A 17168-nucleotide genomic window follows, 5' to 3' on the forward strand; every position below is an offset into this window, starting at 1 on the left:
TTACTGATTCAGATACGTAATTGTGGAGGAGGACTTTCTATTAATTCCTTTCCGATAAGTACCAGTATGAGTTAGTCTATGCTTAATTGCTAATCAATACGATTAATGATTCTAATCTGTACACTACCTTTACACCCTACATTAATATGATGTACAAAACAAAAGTAGGGGTTCCTCTTTATGCCCTAATTCCTAGTGGTGGCTAAAATTGCTGCGGGGCCAAAAGAGTTTTATAGAAAACTTGTTTAACGGGCAAAACTCTCCCATCAGATGGATTTAACAGACGAACACGGGCAAACGGGTCTATCCAGCGTACCGTCCGAGTTTCGTCCGTTTACGGTATATATCATAGTTCACTAATATTAATTATCTATTTATCTTGGCGTCAAATTAATTTAGAGCATCTCCAATGCAACACTCAAATTGAAAAACTCAAAGTGACACTTACGATTTTTAGAATTTTTTGTAAAAACTTTCTCCAATGCAACAACACTCAATTTGGATGTCAAAATGACATGGCATCATTTAACATTGAAATATCTCAAGAAGAAACTCAATATTTGAAATTTCGTTTGTGGATCTCAGGCCACTCAATATTAAAAGCAAATCTAACCAATACACATAAGCTAGTGAAAAAGGTCGTGAGAGATTACAAAGATGGCAGAAAAAAAAAAGATGGGATTTTTGGAAGTATTTCAGTTCAGGTCCTTCAGGATACTATTAGAATTGTCGGATTTCGGAATAGGACAATATAAATTGTGATGGAGGGTTGTGTAAAGTTGTAAACCACTAAACCCAAAGGTAGCTTTACTCATTTTAAATGCACACAAAAATTCTTTGGGAATTTTTTTTTTAAAGCTGACAAAGATACTCATGACAATGACATTGATACATCAATAAGAGGTGATAAGTACGATAATCGTCAAATTTGCGACCTAAAACCCAACCAAAGTACCAAACTATTTCATTTATATCTTTAGTAATCTAAGTTCAATAAATCATAAATTTCACCTCCGTCCGAAATCGAACCTGTGACTTCCATGATTTTGGAGTACATATATTAGACACTGAGCTATCAAATGTTGGCTTATGAGAAGTTTTATAGGCAATGTGTTTTTCTCCCAAGAGGCCAAGACATGGTCAAAAACAAGTGACCAAGTATGGTTAGAGGCAATGTACGTCTTCCTTCTTATCCGATAAAAAATCGCTCACAGTGTGTTTTTTTCTTATTTCTTCTTCTCTTCTCTCTCTCGCATTGTCGACGAAAGGGGATCCCTCCCCTTCTGAGACAATATTATAGAGAAAGAGAAGAGAGGAATGAAGAAGAGATTAAAAAGAAAAATTGTGGGTTGAAGAAGAAAGGTGGGTGTGTTGCTCTCAAGACCACATTGCCTCTAACCATTTGTGGGATTGCCTTTAGCGAGATTGTCTTTAATAACTTCGGACTATACAAAATCTCCCAATTCTGGTATATACACTTAACAATAATATCCTTCAGGGAGATGCTAAGTGTACAAAAGATCTTGACACTTAATTTCTGACAAGCTAACTCACTCGGGCAAAAAAACGGTCGAAATTGTAGTCTAACTTCAAAATCTTTTGTCTTTTAAGAAGGTGAGTCTGCATGTCATAGATTAAGTCAAGAGAAATCCTTTATGAACATAGCACTCCCCATCATTCCAAAGGTATGTTGAAGTCTAGTGTGCTTTAGATCTATCTCCATTAAGCAGGTCTATGATATTCCGAGAGTTTCTTTCGAAGCAAACCTCACATTCATTTACGTTATTGCATCTCACAATAGAGAAACCAACTGAGACACATTGGCCTGCATAATCACGAGGGACATAACCAACCTTTTGCTATCTTGCTCGTTTATATGCGGAATATTAGGTTCTATGTTCTCTCCTAGTCCTAGTGTTGCAAAATAAAAGCCAAAGATACTCTATGTGATTTTAAAAAAATTGTATACTTTTTTTAGCCGCCATGTTTATTTTCTTTTTCATCTTCTACGACAGAGAGCTCATAGCTCGTCCATGTTAGAGTTGGTGATATTTTAAACATAACAAAACTTGGGCATAGTTATGAAAAGGTTGATCGTTGGATTTTAGGCCACAGCCTGCCATTCAACGGAAGCTCGCTTGTGAAAAATTGATGTTAGTGAACATGTATGAAACTTGTTCCGATTTTGAGCCCGATGGTCGAAAACGAAACAGTAGTTAATATTCTTCTCCATGATTCACTATCTGAGTAAGTTTTTCTTGAAACCCAATTGAGCCAGCCAATCAATGCAAAACTATAGAAAGAATCTCAAAACTACATGTCCATGATAAGAAGCAAACCAAGATTCACACCTTCCATTTGCAAAGAAGAAATGATCATTCAATGGGCATTCACTCAAGACCTAAAACAATGTCAAATAGAAGAATGAGTCACTTCAATAGTATATTTGCAGTGAGGAGACAATAATAAAGGCTAATTTGGTTTTTATTCATTAATAAAAAGAGCCTCATTAAGCTAACAAAAAAGAAAAACAAAGCTAGAGAACTAAAGGAAAAAAAAACGTCTATATGCTATATATCAGCAACTACTTAATGTGTAATCTTCTTCGGTTGAATTTGATTAACTTTAGACGGTTGATCACCTTTCCAATTTGATTTGTACGTTGTTGGTAACCACATCATTATCGTCATTAACAAACCTCTTCCAGTACCAATGTTTCTTCCACACTTTTGACATCTCTTCAATTGGTATACCTTTTGTTTCGGGAAGGAAGAAGATAACGAAAAGTGTCATCATCAACACAAAGGCAGCGAACAAGTAGAACAAACCGAACTTGAGATGGCATAGCAATGTGAGGAAGACTTGAGCAATGATGAAGGTGAATAACATGTTTACTGCAACCGTAATACTTTGTCCTGCCGATCGAATCTCCAATGGGAAAATTTCACTAGGTACTAACCACGCAAGTGGACCCCAAGACCAGGCAAACCCGGCTACGTAAATGCAGATGAATATTACTAGAAGATACGCGTACAAATTTGAAACATGTGCAACACCCGTCACTCCAAATTGGTTCCATATCAGTGTCCCGATTATAATCTGACAGATGAACATCTGGATTCCACCTTCAATGAATAGAAACTTCCTTCCGAAACGGTCAGCTATAGCGATAGCAACGGTTGTAGCAGCAGCATTAACACCTCCGGTGATGACGGCTGAGATAAGAGAAGCATTGCTTGCAAACCCAATTGTCTTGAAGAGGACAGGAGCGTAGAACATAATGACATTGATTCCAGTACATTGTTGGAACAGAGGAATAGCTATAGCCATAACAAGATGTGGTCTGTGTTTCCTCTTGAGGATATTACTCCAAGCATTAATCTCCACTTTCTTTGATTTTTCATTAGCTTCAACTAGATCATTAAACTCCTCGTCGACATCATTAGTACCACGGATACGTCTTAGATAATGGCGAGCCTCTTCGGACTTTCCTCTTTGTATCATGGAGTTTGGGGTATCGGGAAGTAAACAAGATCCTATAGTGATAACAAGAGCAGGCACCACGGCAAGACCTAAAGCCAACCTCCATCCTACCTCAGTGCTGATAGTACTAGTTCCATAGTTAATGAGATTAGCAATAAGGATACCGCTGGTGATCATCATCTGAAAGAAGATGTTAAGGGTGCCACGGTATCGGTAAGGAGCCATCTCAGATATATAGAGTGGGACGGATTGGTTGGCGAATCCAACACCGATACCAAGCATAAAACGACCGATATAAAGCATAGTTATGTTGATGGCGAAACCGTTTACAACGGCACCACCTAAAAAGATAATACCACCAAAACCCATAGAGAGTCTTCTTCCGAATGATTGGGTGACCCAAGAGGCAGCAACAGAAGCAAGAAGAGCAGCCAAGTAGAGAGAAGAAGTGAACAAGGTGAGTGTTTGGCTGTCGAAAGTACAATATTGATTAGTAGTTACAACACCTTCTTCCTTTTCATAAACAGAGTTGAAGAATCTCTTTAGAAATATTGGATTTGATGTTACTCCACCAGAGATACCAATGTCGTAGCCGAAGATGAGACCACCGAAAGCACCAACAATGCATACGATGAGAACAAACCAAGTCATCTTTCCTGGAGGGTAATTCTTCTTCCCCATTCCAAGTGAACTATCAATTGCAATACCACCACCCGCCATTCTTTCTCTATCTCTCTGAAACTATGAGTGAAAGACTATGAAGGTATATATAGAAGGTTAGAACCCCATTATATATACTTATGTAATTGTGTGTGTTTTGGAATGGGGTTTAGGAAACAGAGCTATGGTTGGTTTAGGATTTCTTATATATCCTATTTCATTACTGATTCAGATACGTAATTGTGGAGGAGGACTTTCTATTAATTTCTTTTCGGATAAGTACTATGAGTTGCTTAACTGCTAATAATCTTTATGCATGTCTAGTGATAATAATACGATTAATGTTTCCAATAGTTACACTACCTTTACACCCCACATTACATTAATATGATATTATGATGTACAAAAAAAAAAGTCCTCTTTAGGCCCTAAGCCCTTAATTACTAGTGGTGGCTAAAATTTTTGCCCAGACAAAAGAGTTTTGTAGAAAACTTAGTTAATCTAGTTTGACCTAATTGACTTTAATACTGCAATGGGTTGGACGCAACTACGGGCGGGTACTTGGCCTGCCATTTGGAAACACACGCATCCGCTCTGGTCAAAAGGATCTCTAGATGTCCAATGACCAAATATCAATCCAGTCAAAACTCCCCCATCTGATGGATTTAACAGACGAACACGAGCAAAGGGCCTTATCCAGCGTACGTCCGAGTGTCCTTGGTTTAGGGTATAATACTATAATATATCGGGTAGTTCACTAATATCAATTATCTATTTTTATTGGCGTCAAACTGATTTAGAGTCAGATGAAATCAGATTCAGATTTAAAAAATAACAAAAAAACAAGGCGAAAAATGATTTGGGGACTCCTTAAACCATAGTCCCAAGTGTACTCCCTCACATGGGAAGGTTATTTTGGTCTTTTCAGTCTGACAACAACTCTGAAAAGACCAAAATGGTCTTCCCATCTGAGAGGGAGTACAGTTGGGAGCAGGGTTAGGAGTCCCCCTGTCACCTTTGAAACAAGGCTAACAAGCTTCTCCAACCAAGAACACAATAGAGAGAGAGGCTCATTAAAACTTGTCATGCAAAGGGTGTAAACAAGTTCCTAGAGAGAGAGAGAGAGAGAGAGAGGAATAAAGGAAGAGAGAGAGAGAGAGAGAAAGCAGCTACCTACAATTACGAATCCCTAATCAATCAATATTCAATTGAATGGCGACATCAACATCATCTGAAGCTTACTTAGAGAGTAAACCAGTTACTGAAGCTAAAGCTTTGGTATCCGATTTATGCCGTCATTTTTACCCACTTGGCTGGGTTTCCGGCACCGGTGGTAGCCTCACTGTTAAAGTACATGATGATTCCATCCCTAAATCCGATCAGCTTATCGTCATGTCTCCTTCTGGTAAAACCCCCCTTACTCTCTCTCTCTCTCTCTCTCTCTTTTTTATTATCTGACTTTCTAAAATCTTGGTGGGTTTTGGTTGATTTTAGCTGTTCAGAAAGAGAGGATGGTACCTGAGGATATGTATGTTCTTTCATCAACTGGTTCTATTCTTTCATCTCCTACCCTCAAATCTTACCCTCTAAAACCTCCCAAATGCACAGATTGTGCTCCTCTCTTTATCAAGGTATCACCTTTTTACTATCAATAATTTCATCTAATAAGTTGGGAATTTTTACATTCAGCTCAATTCAATTCATTATACTAGAATAGCTAATCTTGGTGAACTTCCCCCAATTTTTAATTGTTAAATTGAATGGAAAATTATGAGTTTACCAGCTGTTCTCATGGCTAAAGCAAATAGTATTCAATTTGAAGATACCCAGAGGGCCAGAACTAGCTAAATCAACCTAGCTTAAAAATAGAACAATTTGTAGAAGAAAAACAACCCAAATGTATTCTTTTTAGTTGGATTAGGTTTTCTTTGTGGTTTTTTTTGTGGTATCTGGTTTATGAAGTGAATATTTTTCTTTCGTATAATCCCGTATATTTCCTATCGATTCACCGATTGTGATTATGTCTTCATCTAGTGCAATTCATTGAGAACCCTAGGTGCCATACTGCCACAATCTCTTCTCCTCAGTTTTTTCTACTTTCTGTTGTTCTTGTTGTTTATACGCTTACTCACTTTGTTATATGATTCGTTCAAGGTGTAAGTCATGCTATACGAGAAGTTACCTCCTTTTTATATGTTCTTACTTTGTGATAATTGTTGACAATATGAAATGCAAGATGATTGATGAAATCATACTTCTCCTAGTTTTTGGTTTTTGGTTTTGTTACTATCTGAAAACTCCTTATCTTGATTTGTTTCTTTCGTAGGCCTATGAATTGCGAAATGCTGGTGCTGTTATTCATAGCCATGGGATGGAGTCTTGCCTTATTACAATGGTCCATCCATCGTCAAAGGAGTTCCGTGTAAGATTTTGAACTCGTAACTTAAATTGATTAACAAACTACAATGGGAAAGAAGAAGAGAAACATCTATAAAGTCGGAAAAATATTGAATGAATTTATGATGGTTATGTGAAATTCATGCATATTAGTCCAAATTTTCTACTTATCAAACTTTAGAGTAGATTTTTTTTTCTTATCTTCAATTTATATGGTTTATTTATATTATTTTGCAGATAACTCATATGGAGATGATTAAAGGAATTCAAGGCCATGGGTATTACGATGAGCTCGTCATCCCAATAATAGAAAATACTGCCCATGAGAGTGGGCTTACCGAATCATTCACTGGAGCGGTATTTGTTCATATCAAGTATTTTGGCATATTTTATGTCGGTACATTGTTTGTGCATGATGGTAATTTTAGATGGACTATGATCTCCTTGACTTTTTGTCACGTGCTTGCATCTCAAAGACTCAAACATATTGTTCCATACATAGAGGAATGGTTGGTTCATGTCTGTTGTGGTGATCAAATCTTTCAAACCCGTTTTTATATTTGCTTACAATATGATATATTTGTGATTGCCTCCTGACCTAGTTCTTTACGTAGAGGAATAGTTGGACCATGCCTGTGCTGGTGTGGAATATCTACACCCATCTTTACATTTGCTTACGAAATTATTGCTTTTGTGATTGTGATTAATATCTAACTTGCAAGTACCTGGCAATTCACATAGGATTTGTATTGCGGGAGTACTGTATATACTAGATTTCTTACATTCCTATAATCTTTTCAACAGATGTTGCTTCCGACATAGTTGTCTTTCGGATATCAGTTGTTTCACTATTAGTGGTCTGAGAAATTGTTACTGATTCATGTCCTATATAATTGATGCTAATTGATGATCTTTACCTATTTCATTTCCCCCGCAGATGGAAGCCTATCCAAAAGCGACAGCTGTGCTTGTCCGTAACCATGGTGTCTTCATATGGGGAGACTCATGGATCAGTGCGAAAACTCAGGTATAACTTCTGCGGGAACCCTTCGGTGATGTTTTTATTTCTCCAATGATGTTTTTAAAATAATTAAGTCTTTTAATAAAAACATGAAATAAAATTTAAAGGTTTTTGATATTGTAGGTCATAAGTTGCACTTTTTGAGTGGGGGTGCTTATCATCATGAGGAGGACTAAACTGGCAAACTAAGTGTACTAATTTCTATTGATTGTTGTGCTATTTTATCAGGCTGAATGTTATCACTATCTCTTTGATGCTGCTCTTAAACTTCATCAATTGGGTTTGGATTGGTCTACTCCATCCCATGGTCCAATACAGAATGCTGGAGGACTCAGATATGACGATAGAAATACTAACGGGTTATTGAAAGCAAAGGCTCTGAATGATGATCATGGAGCCCCATCTAGAGTATGCCCTTGACGAGTTCTCTCCTCCTTCTCTGTTCTTACAATAAACCTGTGAAATTTATACAGTTTCTTTCCTTTCTACCTAGTTTAGTTTATATGATTACCTCAGGTTTCTTGAATTAAAAAAATTTCCTGCCAAAAACTTTAGTCTCCTCTCATTTCGGTGTTTCATTTGAATGATGATAAAGTTGTATTTTCCCCTCATTCTCTTCGTCTATACTTTAACTTCTATACTTTCCTTTTCAGCGGTGTATTCTTCTTGACATTGAAGGAACAACAACTCCCATATCATTTGTAACCGAAGTTCTTTTCCCATATGCTCGTGATAATGTCAGAAAGCATTTAACTGCAACATATGATACCGAAGAAACAAAAGTTGACATTAAACTGTTACGTGCTCAAGTAAGTTTCAATCCTCTTATTCTCTTGGTGTTTACTATATGATGCTGTTTTTTTTTATCACGGGCCATCCATGGTGCCCAGGGGCATCTGTCCCCTCTTTCTCTTTTTGGTTTTCATACTGCCATATCACTGCTAAGCTATTTTTTGCCTTTTACCCTCACCTCTCAGAGTATTTCTCGATTCTCTGGCAAGTGACTTCTTGCCACTGAAGTGAATTTCGGTACTCCACAAAACCTATTTGGCCACAACTTCGTTTGAGTGACCATGTTTCAAGCACCCTTCTATCCAATGCATATTATTCATCTGAAGTTTTAAAAGGGATTAAGAATCTTCTATTTACATGTTAGAGAGTCAAGATTCTTGCTTCTCAATCATGACATTTACAGATAAGCTTAACAATTCGCACAGGTTGACGATGATTTAAAACAAGGTACAGCGGGTGCCTTGCCCATCCCCCCTGATGATGCTGGGAAAGAAGAGGTTATTGCTTCTTTGGTAGCTAACGTGGAAGGAATGATTAAAGCTGACCGAAAAATTACCGCCCTAAAACAATTGCAGGTAAGTGGAGTTGTTTCGAATATACTAGCTTGATTGGAGCTTCTATATTCACAGCGTTTATATATTCAGGGTCATATATGGAGAACTGGATACGAGAATAACGAATTAAAAGGCACAGTTTATGAAGATGTACCAAGAGCTCTTGAAAAGTGGCATGCCTCAGGCGTCAAGGTTAGTTTGTGCTCAATGTTGTTGTTTTTTTCCTTCTCTATGATGAAATATCGAACTATTTATTGGTTAATACAAAAAAAAGTTTATGACGGTTTTTCTTAATGCAGACATACATATATTCTAGTGGTAGTAGGGAGGCTCAAAGGCTTCTTTTTGGATATTCGAACTACGGGGACTTGAGAAAGTATTTATTTGGGTTTTTTGATACCACCGTTGGGTTAGTTCTTTAAACTTTTCTTGTAAAATATGTTGTTTGTTGTTTGTGCTTCTACCCTGACTAAATGAAGCTTTTATCTGTAGAAACAAAAGAGAGACCCGGAGTTACTCTGAGATTTCACAGTCGTTAGGAGTAGATAAACCGTCACAGATCTTATTTCTAACAGATGTATTTCAAGAAGCTGTAGCTGCAAAGGAAGCAGGTAACTATGGTCATCGCACAATTTATCTCCGTTACAGTTTTATTTTTTAATGTTATCAAAAAAATAATTTGGCAAAATGCCCCAAGACTAAGCACATAGTATGTATACGACTAGAAATTGTAATCGGATTTCTGAGATTTGTGCTTCAAAATAACGATGTGCAAGGGCGAGCCAATACCTGACATTAGCCTATGGCTGATATTGTTCGGGTTCCCATGGGCCTGAGTCAAAAGCGCTCAGGGGTGCCTTTGACCTAAATCGAAAGGACCTCAAGGATGCCTATAGCCAAATTGGGGGTGCCAATACGATTCCTATTAGTCAGTAATAAACTCTTGGCTTGCCTAGGTCTTGAGCTGAAAAATCTGTAAGCTCGGTACTGAAACATAATCACTTGTCTAATTAGTGTGTCCGGAAAGGAAGAATTTGGGCTGTGGGCTGAGCGAGCCTTGACATGGATATGATCAATTAATGAACGGTCCACTTAGTAGTCTCATTTTTTTTCTGTAGTATCCATATCGAGCATATCTTGTATTAGCGTATTGTTTATATATAACCAATTCAAATGTTGATATTCTTTACGTTATCAAATGTCTCGCAGGTTTGGAAGTAATAATCTCTGTCCGACCCGGAAATGCACCTCTCCCAGAGAATCATGGGTTTAAAACCCTAAAATCCTTCTCAGAAATCTGAAACTGAAAACTACATCCTGTAAGCCTATAAACATTATTTTGATCAATAAATGTATAAACAAAATAATTGATATGTTTAAATACAAATTGGGTTGATAAGTTTTCGAATTTTGAATACGTCGAAAATTTGTGACGCAGGTAGTAAACAAGTTTACGCGAATAATCGTAAGTTTGGTGTATTTCAAATATCATGATAATAAATTAAATTTAGCAGGTTAACAAACTAACTTTTGTTTTTCCTTGAAATATCTTTCCTCACTTTGTATATTCAAACTTGAATAAATTCAATTTTCTGACTTCCATTTCAAGTTACCAAACAACTAAATAATGAAGTTTGGTATTGGATTCACATCAATTTATTAGGGTTTGTGGTGGTGGTGGTGTTTGTCATGAGCAAGACTACTACTACTACTGCAGGTCAAAGCTACCATTAATGATCAACTTACTTTGGATTCTGTTTTGTACTCAAAGACTTAATCTAATCCATCCACACAAAAACAAGCTAAAGTTGGGTACCCACTTACTTTTTTTCTTTCTTGTATTGTTAGGTTTTCAACCCTTTTTCTCTCTCTTTAGGAACCAATTATGGTTATGATAACAAGTCCCACTCTCTAACTTGTGTTTCTCGTGTGCCACCATTATTATTATTATTAAGAGTTTTTGTCTGTTTTTGAGTCAAAAAAGATTTCCTCTTTCACATTCAAAAAAGCAACACTTAAGTTTGCTTTTCTTTTTTTGTTGTCCATCAAGCTAAGTTAGTCCATGATTTCTTGTTTCTTTACTTGTTGAAAGAGTTAAAGAAATGAGATCTTAAGTCATGGGTTTTTCTTACTTCTTCAAGTTTTCCGTTATTTTCTACAATCTTAATTTACAAGAATTTTGAGGAGAAAATAGATCATGACGTCAATGTCTGTCGTCGAGTGAGCCTAAGAAGCATGGCCCATATATCATATTAACCGGTTTGTTTAGTTCAGTTCGGTTAGGCTGGTTTAGTTTATTTGACCCGCCCCTCAGAGCAAGAATTATGATACGTGGCATTGCGTTCAACCACATATAAGCGAAGAACTATAGATTATGAAAAGAAAACAATTTTATCAGCCAGATAATGTTACTCTTGTTGATGTACCCACTTGAACATTATACTTTGTGAATGACAAGTATGCAGGAAGAATATTCAAAAAAATAGATTGACCCACCTTAGATATCATATCTGAAAATACTGACCTTCTCAACAAAAAATATGACCAAATTGGTACTTGTTTCAGACACTAAACAGTCCTGAATCCTTCAAGAAATCTATAAAAGGTTTAAAGGGGTACCAAAGCATATGGCCAAGATCATCCAATCTGAAAACTTAGTCCCACATTGGTCCTTCATGGGACCCACCCACCATATGGTACAAGTTTTCTCTCTAGGTGATCCACCTAAAAAGTATGACTAAAGAACTTGTTCAAGTCTCTCAAGTTAGACAATCTCATAACAAATTGGTTTGGTCTAAGAAGATTTCTTTAGTCTTTCTTCTAAGCTCTAATCACACACAAGAATACATAAATAGTACTTAGTTTGCTTAAAAATTGAAGTAGGTTGGAAGATTCTTTGGTCTAACTTAGAGTTTAGACTACTATTTTGACATTAATGTTTGTGAACACTTTTATTGTTTTCTCTACCAAATTCCTTTAGAATTCAAACTTGTTTTTTAGTGTTAATGGGTTAGAGAGAGAGAGAGAGAGAGAGAGAGAGAGAGAGAGAGAAATGGAGTTCTCTCTTAATTAAGAGTGGAAAAACCCCTTTCTTAAAAAAGAACTTCAAGTTCAAAGTTTGAACACTTTAATACTAGTACACAATAAAAAGGGAGAAAAGTGGTAAATTTTCTCATAAATTTCATGAAAAATTAACAAAAATAAAAAGAACTTAAAACAAACCCATATTATAGTTATAGAGATCTTCCATCCCCATGGTGATAGATCTCCAAAGATAAACAAAGAAGAGATCAAATTGTACAATTGAGACAAGATCTCTATCTATCTTCAAATACCCATTAATCTTAATCCTCTCATTATCTCATAATTAAGTAGTCCAAATTATAGAAGAAGCTTACACATTTAACATAAAACAACTCATCAAGAAGAAGAACCTGAAACTCTTGGAGATGTAACTGGAAACAGAGGAAGTAATCTTGGTTCTGAATCTCTAGGTGTTGATATTGGTGATGGATGCAAATAAAACCCTTTTTCTGCAATTGCCCTTTCTTCTGCTACAGATGATGATGAATTATTATTAGTAGCTTCCATGAAAGAAGAAGAAGAATTACAAGTTGGTGAAGATCTGTTAAATGGGTCAGGGTTTAATGGAGTAACAGGGCTAAGAACAAGTGAAGGAAAATCAAGAATACTTGGTGACAAGATCTCTTGATTTCTTGGTGAAAAACCAGAATTTGAAACAAACCCAGGCATTAAAGGACTAATCATAAGATTTTTCAAACTATTTCTTCTCTCATAGAGTTTAAACCCTTGTTTTTTAGGACCTGATCTGATTGGAGGTATAGGGTTTTTAGGTGATGAAGAATCAAAATTAGATTTTGATGCTTGCTTAGCTGTTTCTGATGATCCTGTTAGCATCTGAACTACTTGTTTGAAAGATGATGTATCAGCTTGAATGAAGGTTGTTGGGTATGCATTAGTTTCAGATCTGGTTATGGTTTTTGGTGTTAAAGGTGGTTGAACTCCATTACTATTGCTACTACTACTGCTACTACTATGACTCCCATTGCTTTTTGGTGAGGTTTGGAGAGATGGGTTTTCTCTATCTTGAGGTTTTGGTGAGTTCTCCATTGATGGGTCTATTTTTCTTTAGCTCCTCTACCCTCCTCTAGATAGAGAGAGAAGAGAGAGAAAGAGAAAGAAGACTGTGAGTTTGGCCTTGGGTTTGAGTCCTTTAAGAGAGAGAGAGAGAGAGGAGTGAAAAACAAGGTTGAGCTAGATGAGATAAGAAGAGAGGAGAAGAAAATAAGAGATGGTATTTTTCCTTACTTTTCTTTAAGGTTGAGTTTCTCTTTCTTCTTTCTCTCTCTTCTCTCACCACTCTGTTTTTTTTTTCTTCTTTCTTTTACTCTTTTGTTGTTTGTTAATTTTGTAGTGGTTGGTTTTAATTGGGTATTGAGAAAAATACTCCCAACTGTTTTATGACAAAATACAATAAAAACCCTATTGGCTAGACTTAGAATTTTGATGAGGAGTGGGGGCAAAAAGTCATCAAAAGTCTCAATTTTTTTCATTGACTTCAGAGCTTTTGATGGTGACTCTTGTTGGAAATGGATAGATATATGTAGATCCACCACTGTCAAACATTATTGATCATTTCACATACCAATTCCAATTTCTAATAGATTATAGTTTGAATTTTTTTTTATATTGTCATGATACCGACCGATTCCATCTCTCTAGTTCGGGCTTGTTAAACCAAGTAAGATGTATGGATAGTTCAACAAAAAAAAAGTAAGATGTATGGTTGAACCAGTGGAGTGGTCAATATGCAAAAAAAGGAAAAACAAATCTGAAACGAATAGATCACATAAAAAGAATTGAACCTGACTAGTAGTAGTGTACCACAAACATCGTTGCAATAACATTAGATCATCTCTAGATTCTTTACTAAGGTCTACCCTTCTTTGCAAATTGATACCTCTAGTAATAAGATCCATCCTTCCCTTCTTTTCTAAATCTTTGAAATTAAAGGTTTTAAGTCTACATATTCCTTGTTATATATAATTTGCTCTTTAGAGTGATAGCAACATTCGGTAGGTAGGTAGGTTTAGATTTGATTGCAAGCATAGCCAAATCTTATCATATGAGATTCAAGATAAAGGACGTTTGGACAAAACACTTGTTTGATGATCAAAACATTAAACCCTTCTTATAACAACTATAATGTTGCAAATTGTGCAGGCTCGAGCTTTTAGACTACTACTGATTATCTTTCTCTTGGGCTTTCTGGAACTCGCAGTATTGAAACGATTCACTAAAGATGCTCGGTCTCTAATCACTGGAGACATAAAATTCTAAATTATGTGGGATTATCGATTGAAAAGAATGTAAATTTTGATTGATAGTGCGTAAAGTTATAACGGGATCTTGACTACTAAGAGCAGCTCTAGTGTGGGCCGGGCGCAGGCCATAATTTCAAAATTATGGCCTGCGCCCGGCCCTCCAGTGCGGGTCGGCTGGGGCGGAGGCCCCTGCCGACGCTTTAGTCGCCCCTAATATTAGGGGCGACTGAAGTTGTCCCCAATGTGACCGTTGGGGACCCAACAGTCACATTGGGGACACTCCCAGCCGTTGGATTTGCTCCGACGACTAGATCTAACTGTTGGAGCAAATCCAACAGTTGGAAATGGGTTCAACCCCTATTTATAGGGGTTGAACCCATTCCTTTCAATCCACACTCTCTTCATCCTCTCTGTTTCCTTTCATCTCTCTTGATCCTCTCCATTTCATTTCTATTTCTCTTTTAATTTAATATCTCTCTTTCAAATTTTTTTATTTTTTCATTTATTCTCCTATGGATCCATTAAACATCAACGATTTTGACAACCAAAGTTATATGGAAATGTTGTCCCCTAATTCTACTTACCTGTTGGCTCAATTAGGAGTTGATGATTATAGAAGTATGTGATGATTATAGAAGTATGTGATGATTCTTCGGTGCAATAAGGGACGACTTCAACAAAGATAATTAGACGGGAACCGTATAAGCCGGATGAAGATATTTTAATTGCTAATTGTTATTTGAAAATCACATTTGATGCGGTTGTCAGAAATAGTAAAAAATATAAAGTATTTTGGCAAAAAATATCGGATGAATATAATGCGAGTGCAAAGTTTCAACGCGCACTTAGAAGTTGTAAATCTCATTTTAGTGAGATAAGCTCGGAATGTCAAAGTTTTATATCTACTTTGAGGATAATAAATAAAGTTCCAAAAAGCGGAGAAAACGATTATGACCGGGTAATTGTTTCAAACTTTTAAATTTCTTTTTTCTATCTTTTCACTTCATAATATATACTTAATATATATTTTGTTTATTTCAGTTACAAAGAGCACTTGAAATGTATAAAAAAAATCACCAAGGAAAAGGGTTTAGGTTCCAACATGTTTACAAAATTTTGATGACACGCAACAAGTGGATGGCAGACATGCCAGGAGAGTCAACATCCGGCAAAAGAGATTCTAATACCAATCCATCGGAGGAAATACCAATTGACTGTAAACAAGCCAGAGCAAATGCAAGAGTTGGCGAACCATCCACATATTCTACTGCTTCAAAAACTCTGAATGAGAGATATTGGGAAAAAAGAGATGAAGAATCCCAACAGAGATCATCAACTTTGACGGAAGTTGTATGGGTTCAACAAGAGACCCTACGGTTGCAACAAGATATTCTACAAACAGATAAGGAACACAAAAACCGACAATACGGGATCGACTTAATGAAGATTGATATTAGGTCTCTCGACGAACATGCTGCACGAATGCTTACAGCAGCGCGAGAAGCTTGGTTCAACGGTCTACCACGAGACCCAAGAAACCCCTTTTAGTTATTCTTAATTAATTTCTATTGGTGTTTAGTCGTATTTAAGTAGTTTTAAATTTTTAATCAATTATTAGTTGTAATCAATATTTTTTAAATTGAATTTTATTAAGTAAATTGGGAAATTTCATTTTCAAATTTTCGGCCTCAAGAGAGGCTGGGGTTGGAACTGAATTTTAGAGGCTGAGCTGAGTTCAAAAATTTGGGTGAAAAAGTGATTTTTTCAGCCTAAGACAGACTGGGGTTGGAGTTGCCCTAACAAAGTAACAAAAACACACAGACCTAAGATCTATACAATGGTATAGATTTTTGTTCATTTTGTAGTAGTATATGTACCTTAGATTTCTGTCATTTGAAAGTGAATGTTAGTTGATTCCAACATAGTGGAAAGAAATAGAGAATCAAATTCTCATTAATAATGGAAAAAAGGAAAAGGGTAGACAATAGGACCACAAATCCGACCCCATATCAAGCCCACACTAGTCTAGTATAGGCCTCTCAACTATTAGTATGTATTTTTTCCCCGTAAACAAATTTTTTACTCGTAAACTAGTTAATTGAGTTGTGGGTTTCTGAGCAAACTCTTACTTATCAAGGTAAACTATAATATCTTATTACCTAATCTATCTTTGATAATATAAAATATGCCTTCCCTAACTAATATTTATTTATAATGGTAAATCCCATCCATCTCTTTCAGAACCGTCGTCAACAAAATTATAGGTCATTAACACCACTATCTGTAAATAGTCGCGAATTTCAAGCTATTAAGTATAATGAAAGATAATTACTCGATTGAAATGCACAATGACAACAAATGTGTTTTAACTTTTTGATTATGAAGAATCGACAATTGTATTTTTTGTGTTGGGAATCATCGTAATTTAGATTTGTGATCGCATAAGACTTTTTGTAGTTGGAATGTTAAAGATAAAACAAACGGTTTATAAAAAGTATCTTTTATCTTTAACATTCTAATTAGAAAAAGAAAAAATAAAAGTTAGATTTCATGGTTGCTTTTTAAAGGGTTGAGTTTAAATAATATTTCTATGGATAAAGCTACAATAGGAACGCACAATCCTCGTTTAATCAGATCCGATGTGATTAAAAGATTAATAGCAAATATGCTTATATTCAAAGGTTACAAATGATTCTAAGATTTGACTTATTTGATTAGTGCTAGGTGATTAGACTAATTGATTTGAATTAAGGCATCTGATCCACAAATATATATATATATATATATATATATATATATATATATGAATGTGAATATTTCAGGCCCTACTTAGACTATCTAAAATCAAACTTAATGAAGTTGAACGTATTAAGTTTAAAAAACAGTAAAAAAAAATGGCCGCATTATCAAATATGC

At 35.9% G+C, this 17168-nt stretch overlaps 2 protein-coding genes and 1 pseudogene across 3 annotated transcripts; 1 reads left to right on the top strand and 2 right to left on the bottom strand.

The window, feature by feature from the left end:
• Window positions 1-2466: 2466 nt before the first annotated feature.
• LOC147560129 (sugar transport protein 1 pseudogene) lies at window positions 2467-4234 on the bottom strand (annotated as a pseudogene). The gene has a single exon (XR_015233682.1). The product of XR_015233682.1 is annotated as a sugar transport protein 1 pseudogene (transcript).
• A 592-nt stretch (window positions 4235-4826) lies between these two features.
• On the top strand, window positions 4827-10434 carry LOC147560130 (putative bifunctional methylthioribulose-1-phosphate dehydratase/enolase-phosphatase E1 1). The gene is made up of 13 exons (XM_086662196.1): window positions 4827-4990; window positions 5171-5548; window positions 5638-5774; window positions 6470-6565; window positions 6778-6897; window positions 7478-7567; window positions 7790-7969; window positions 8215-8370; window positions 8779-8928; window positions 8998-9099; window positions 9207-9316; window positions 9400-9518; window positions 10117-10434. The coding sequence occupies exons 2-13, from the start codon at window positions 5356-5358 to the stop codon at window positions 10206-10208; spliced, it is 1545 nt and encodes a 514-aa protein (XP_086518322.1). The 5' UTR covers window positions 4827-4990; window positions 5171-5355; the 3' UTR covers window positions 10209-10434.
• Window positions 10435-12210: 1776 nt separating this feature from the next.
• Window positions 12211-13414, bottom strand: LOC147560131 (VQ motif-containing protein 4-like). Its single transcript, XM_086662197.1, has one exon. It carries the CDS (start codon window positions 13036-13038, stop codon window positions 12328-12330), a length of 711 nt encoding a protein of 236 aa, XP_086518323.1. The 5' UTR covers window positions 13039-13414; the 3' UTR covers window positions 12211-12327.
• Between the last annotated feature and the right edge of the window lie 3754 nt (window positions 13415-17168).

Source organism: Eschscholzia californica, unplaced genomic scaffold (assembly GCF_041429995.1).
Source record: "Eschscholzia californica isolate CP2 unplaced genomic scaffold, dmEscCali1.0.p SCAF_2, whole genome shotgun sequence".
Lineage (NCBI taxonomy): Eukaryota > Viridiplantae > Streptophyta > Magnoliopsida > Ranunculales > Papaveraceae > Eschscholzia > Eschscholzia californica.

Coding starts and splice junctions, on each gene's coding strand:
- LOC147560130 (XM_086662196.1), top strand. CDS start 5,356: ATGGCGACATCAACATCATCTGAAGCTTACTTAGAGAGTAAACCAGTT. Junction 5,549..5,637: donor TATCGTCATGTCTCCTTCTG/GTAAAACCCCCC, acceptor GGTTGATTTTAG/CTGTTCAGAAAGAGAGGATG. Junction 9,317..9,399: donor TTTTTTGATACCACCGTTGG/GTTAGTTCTTTA, acceptor TTTTATCTGTAG/AAACAAAAGAGAGACCCGGA.
- LOC147560131 (XM_086662197.1), bottom strand. CDS start 13,038: ATGGAGAACTCACCAAAACCTCAAGATAGAGAAAACCCATCTCTCCAA.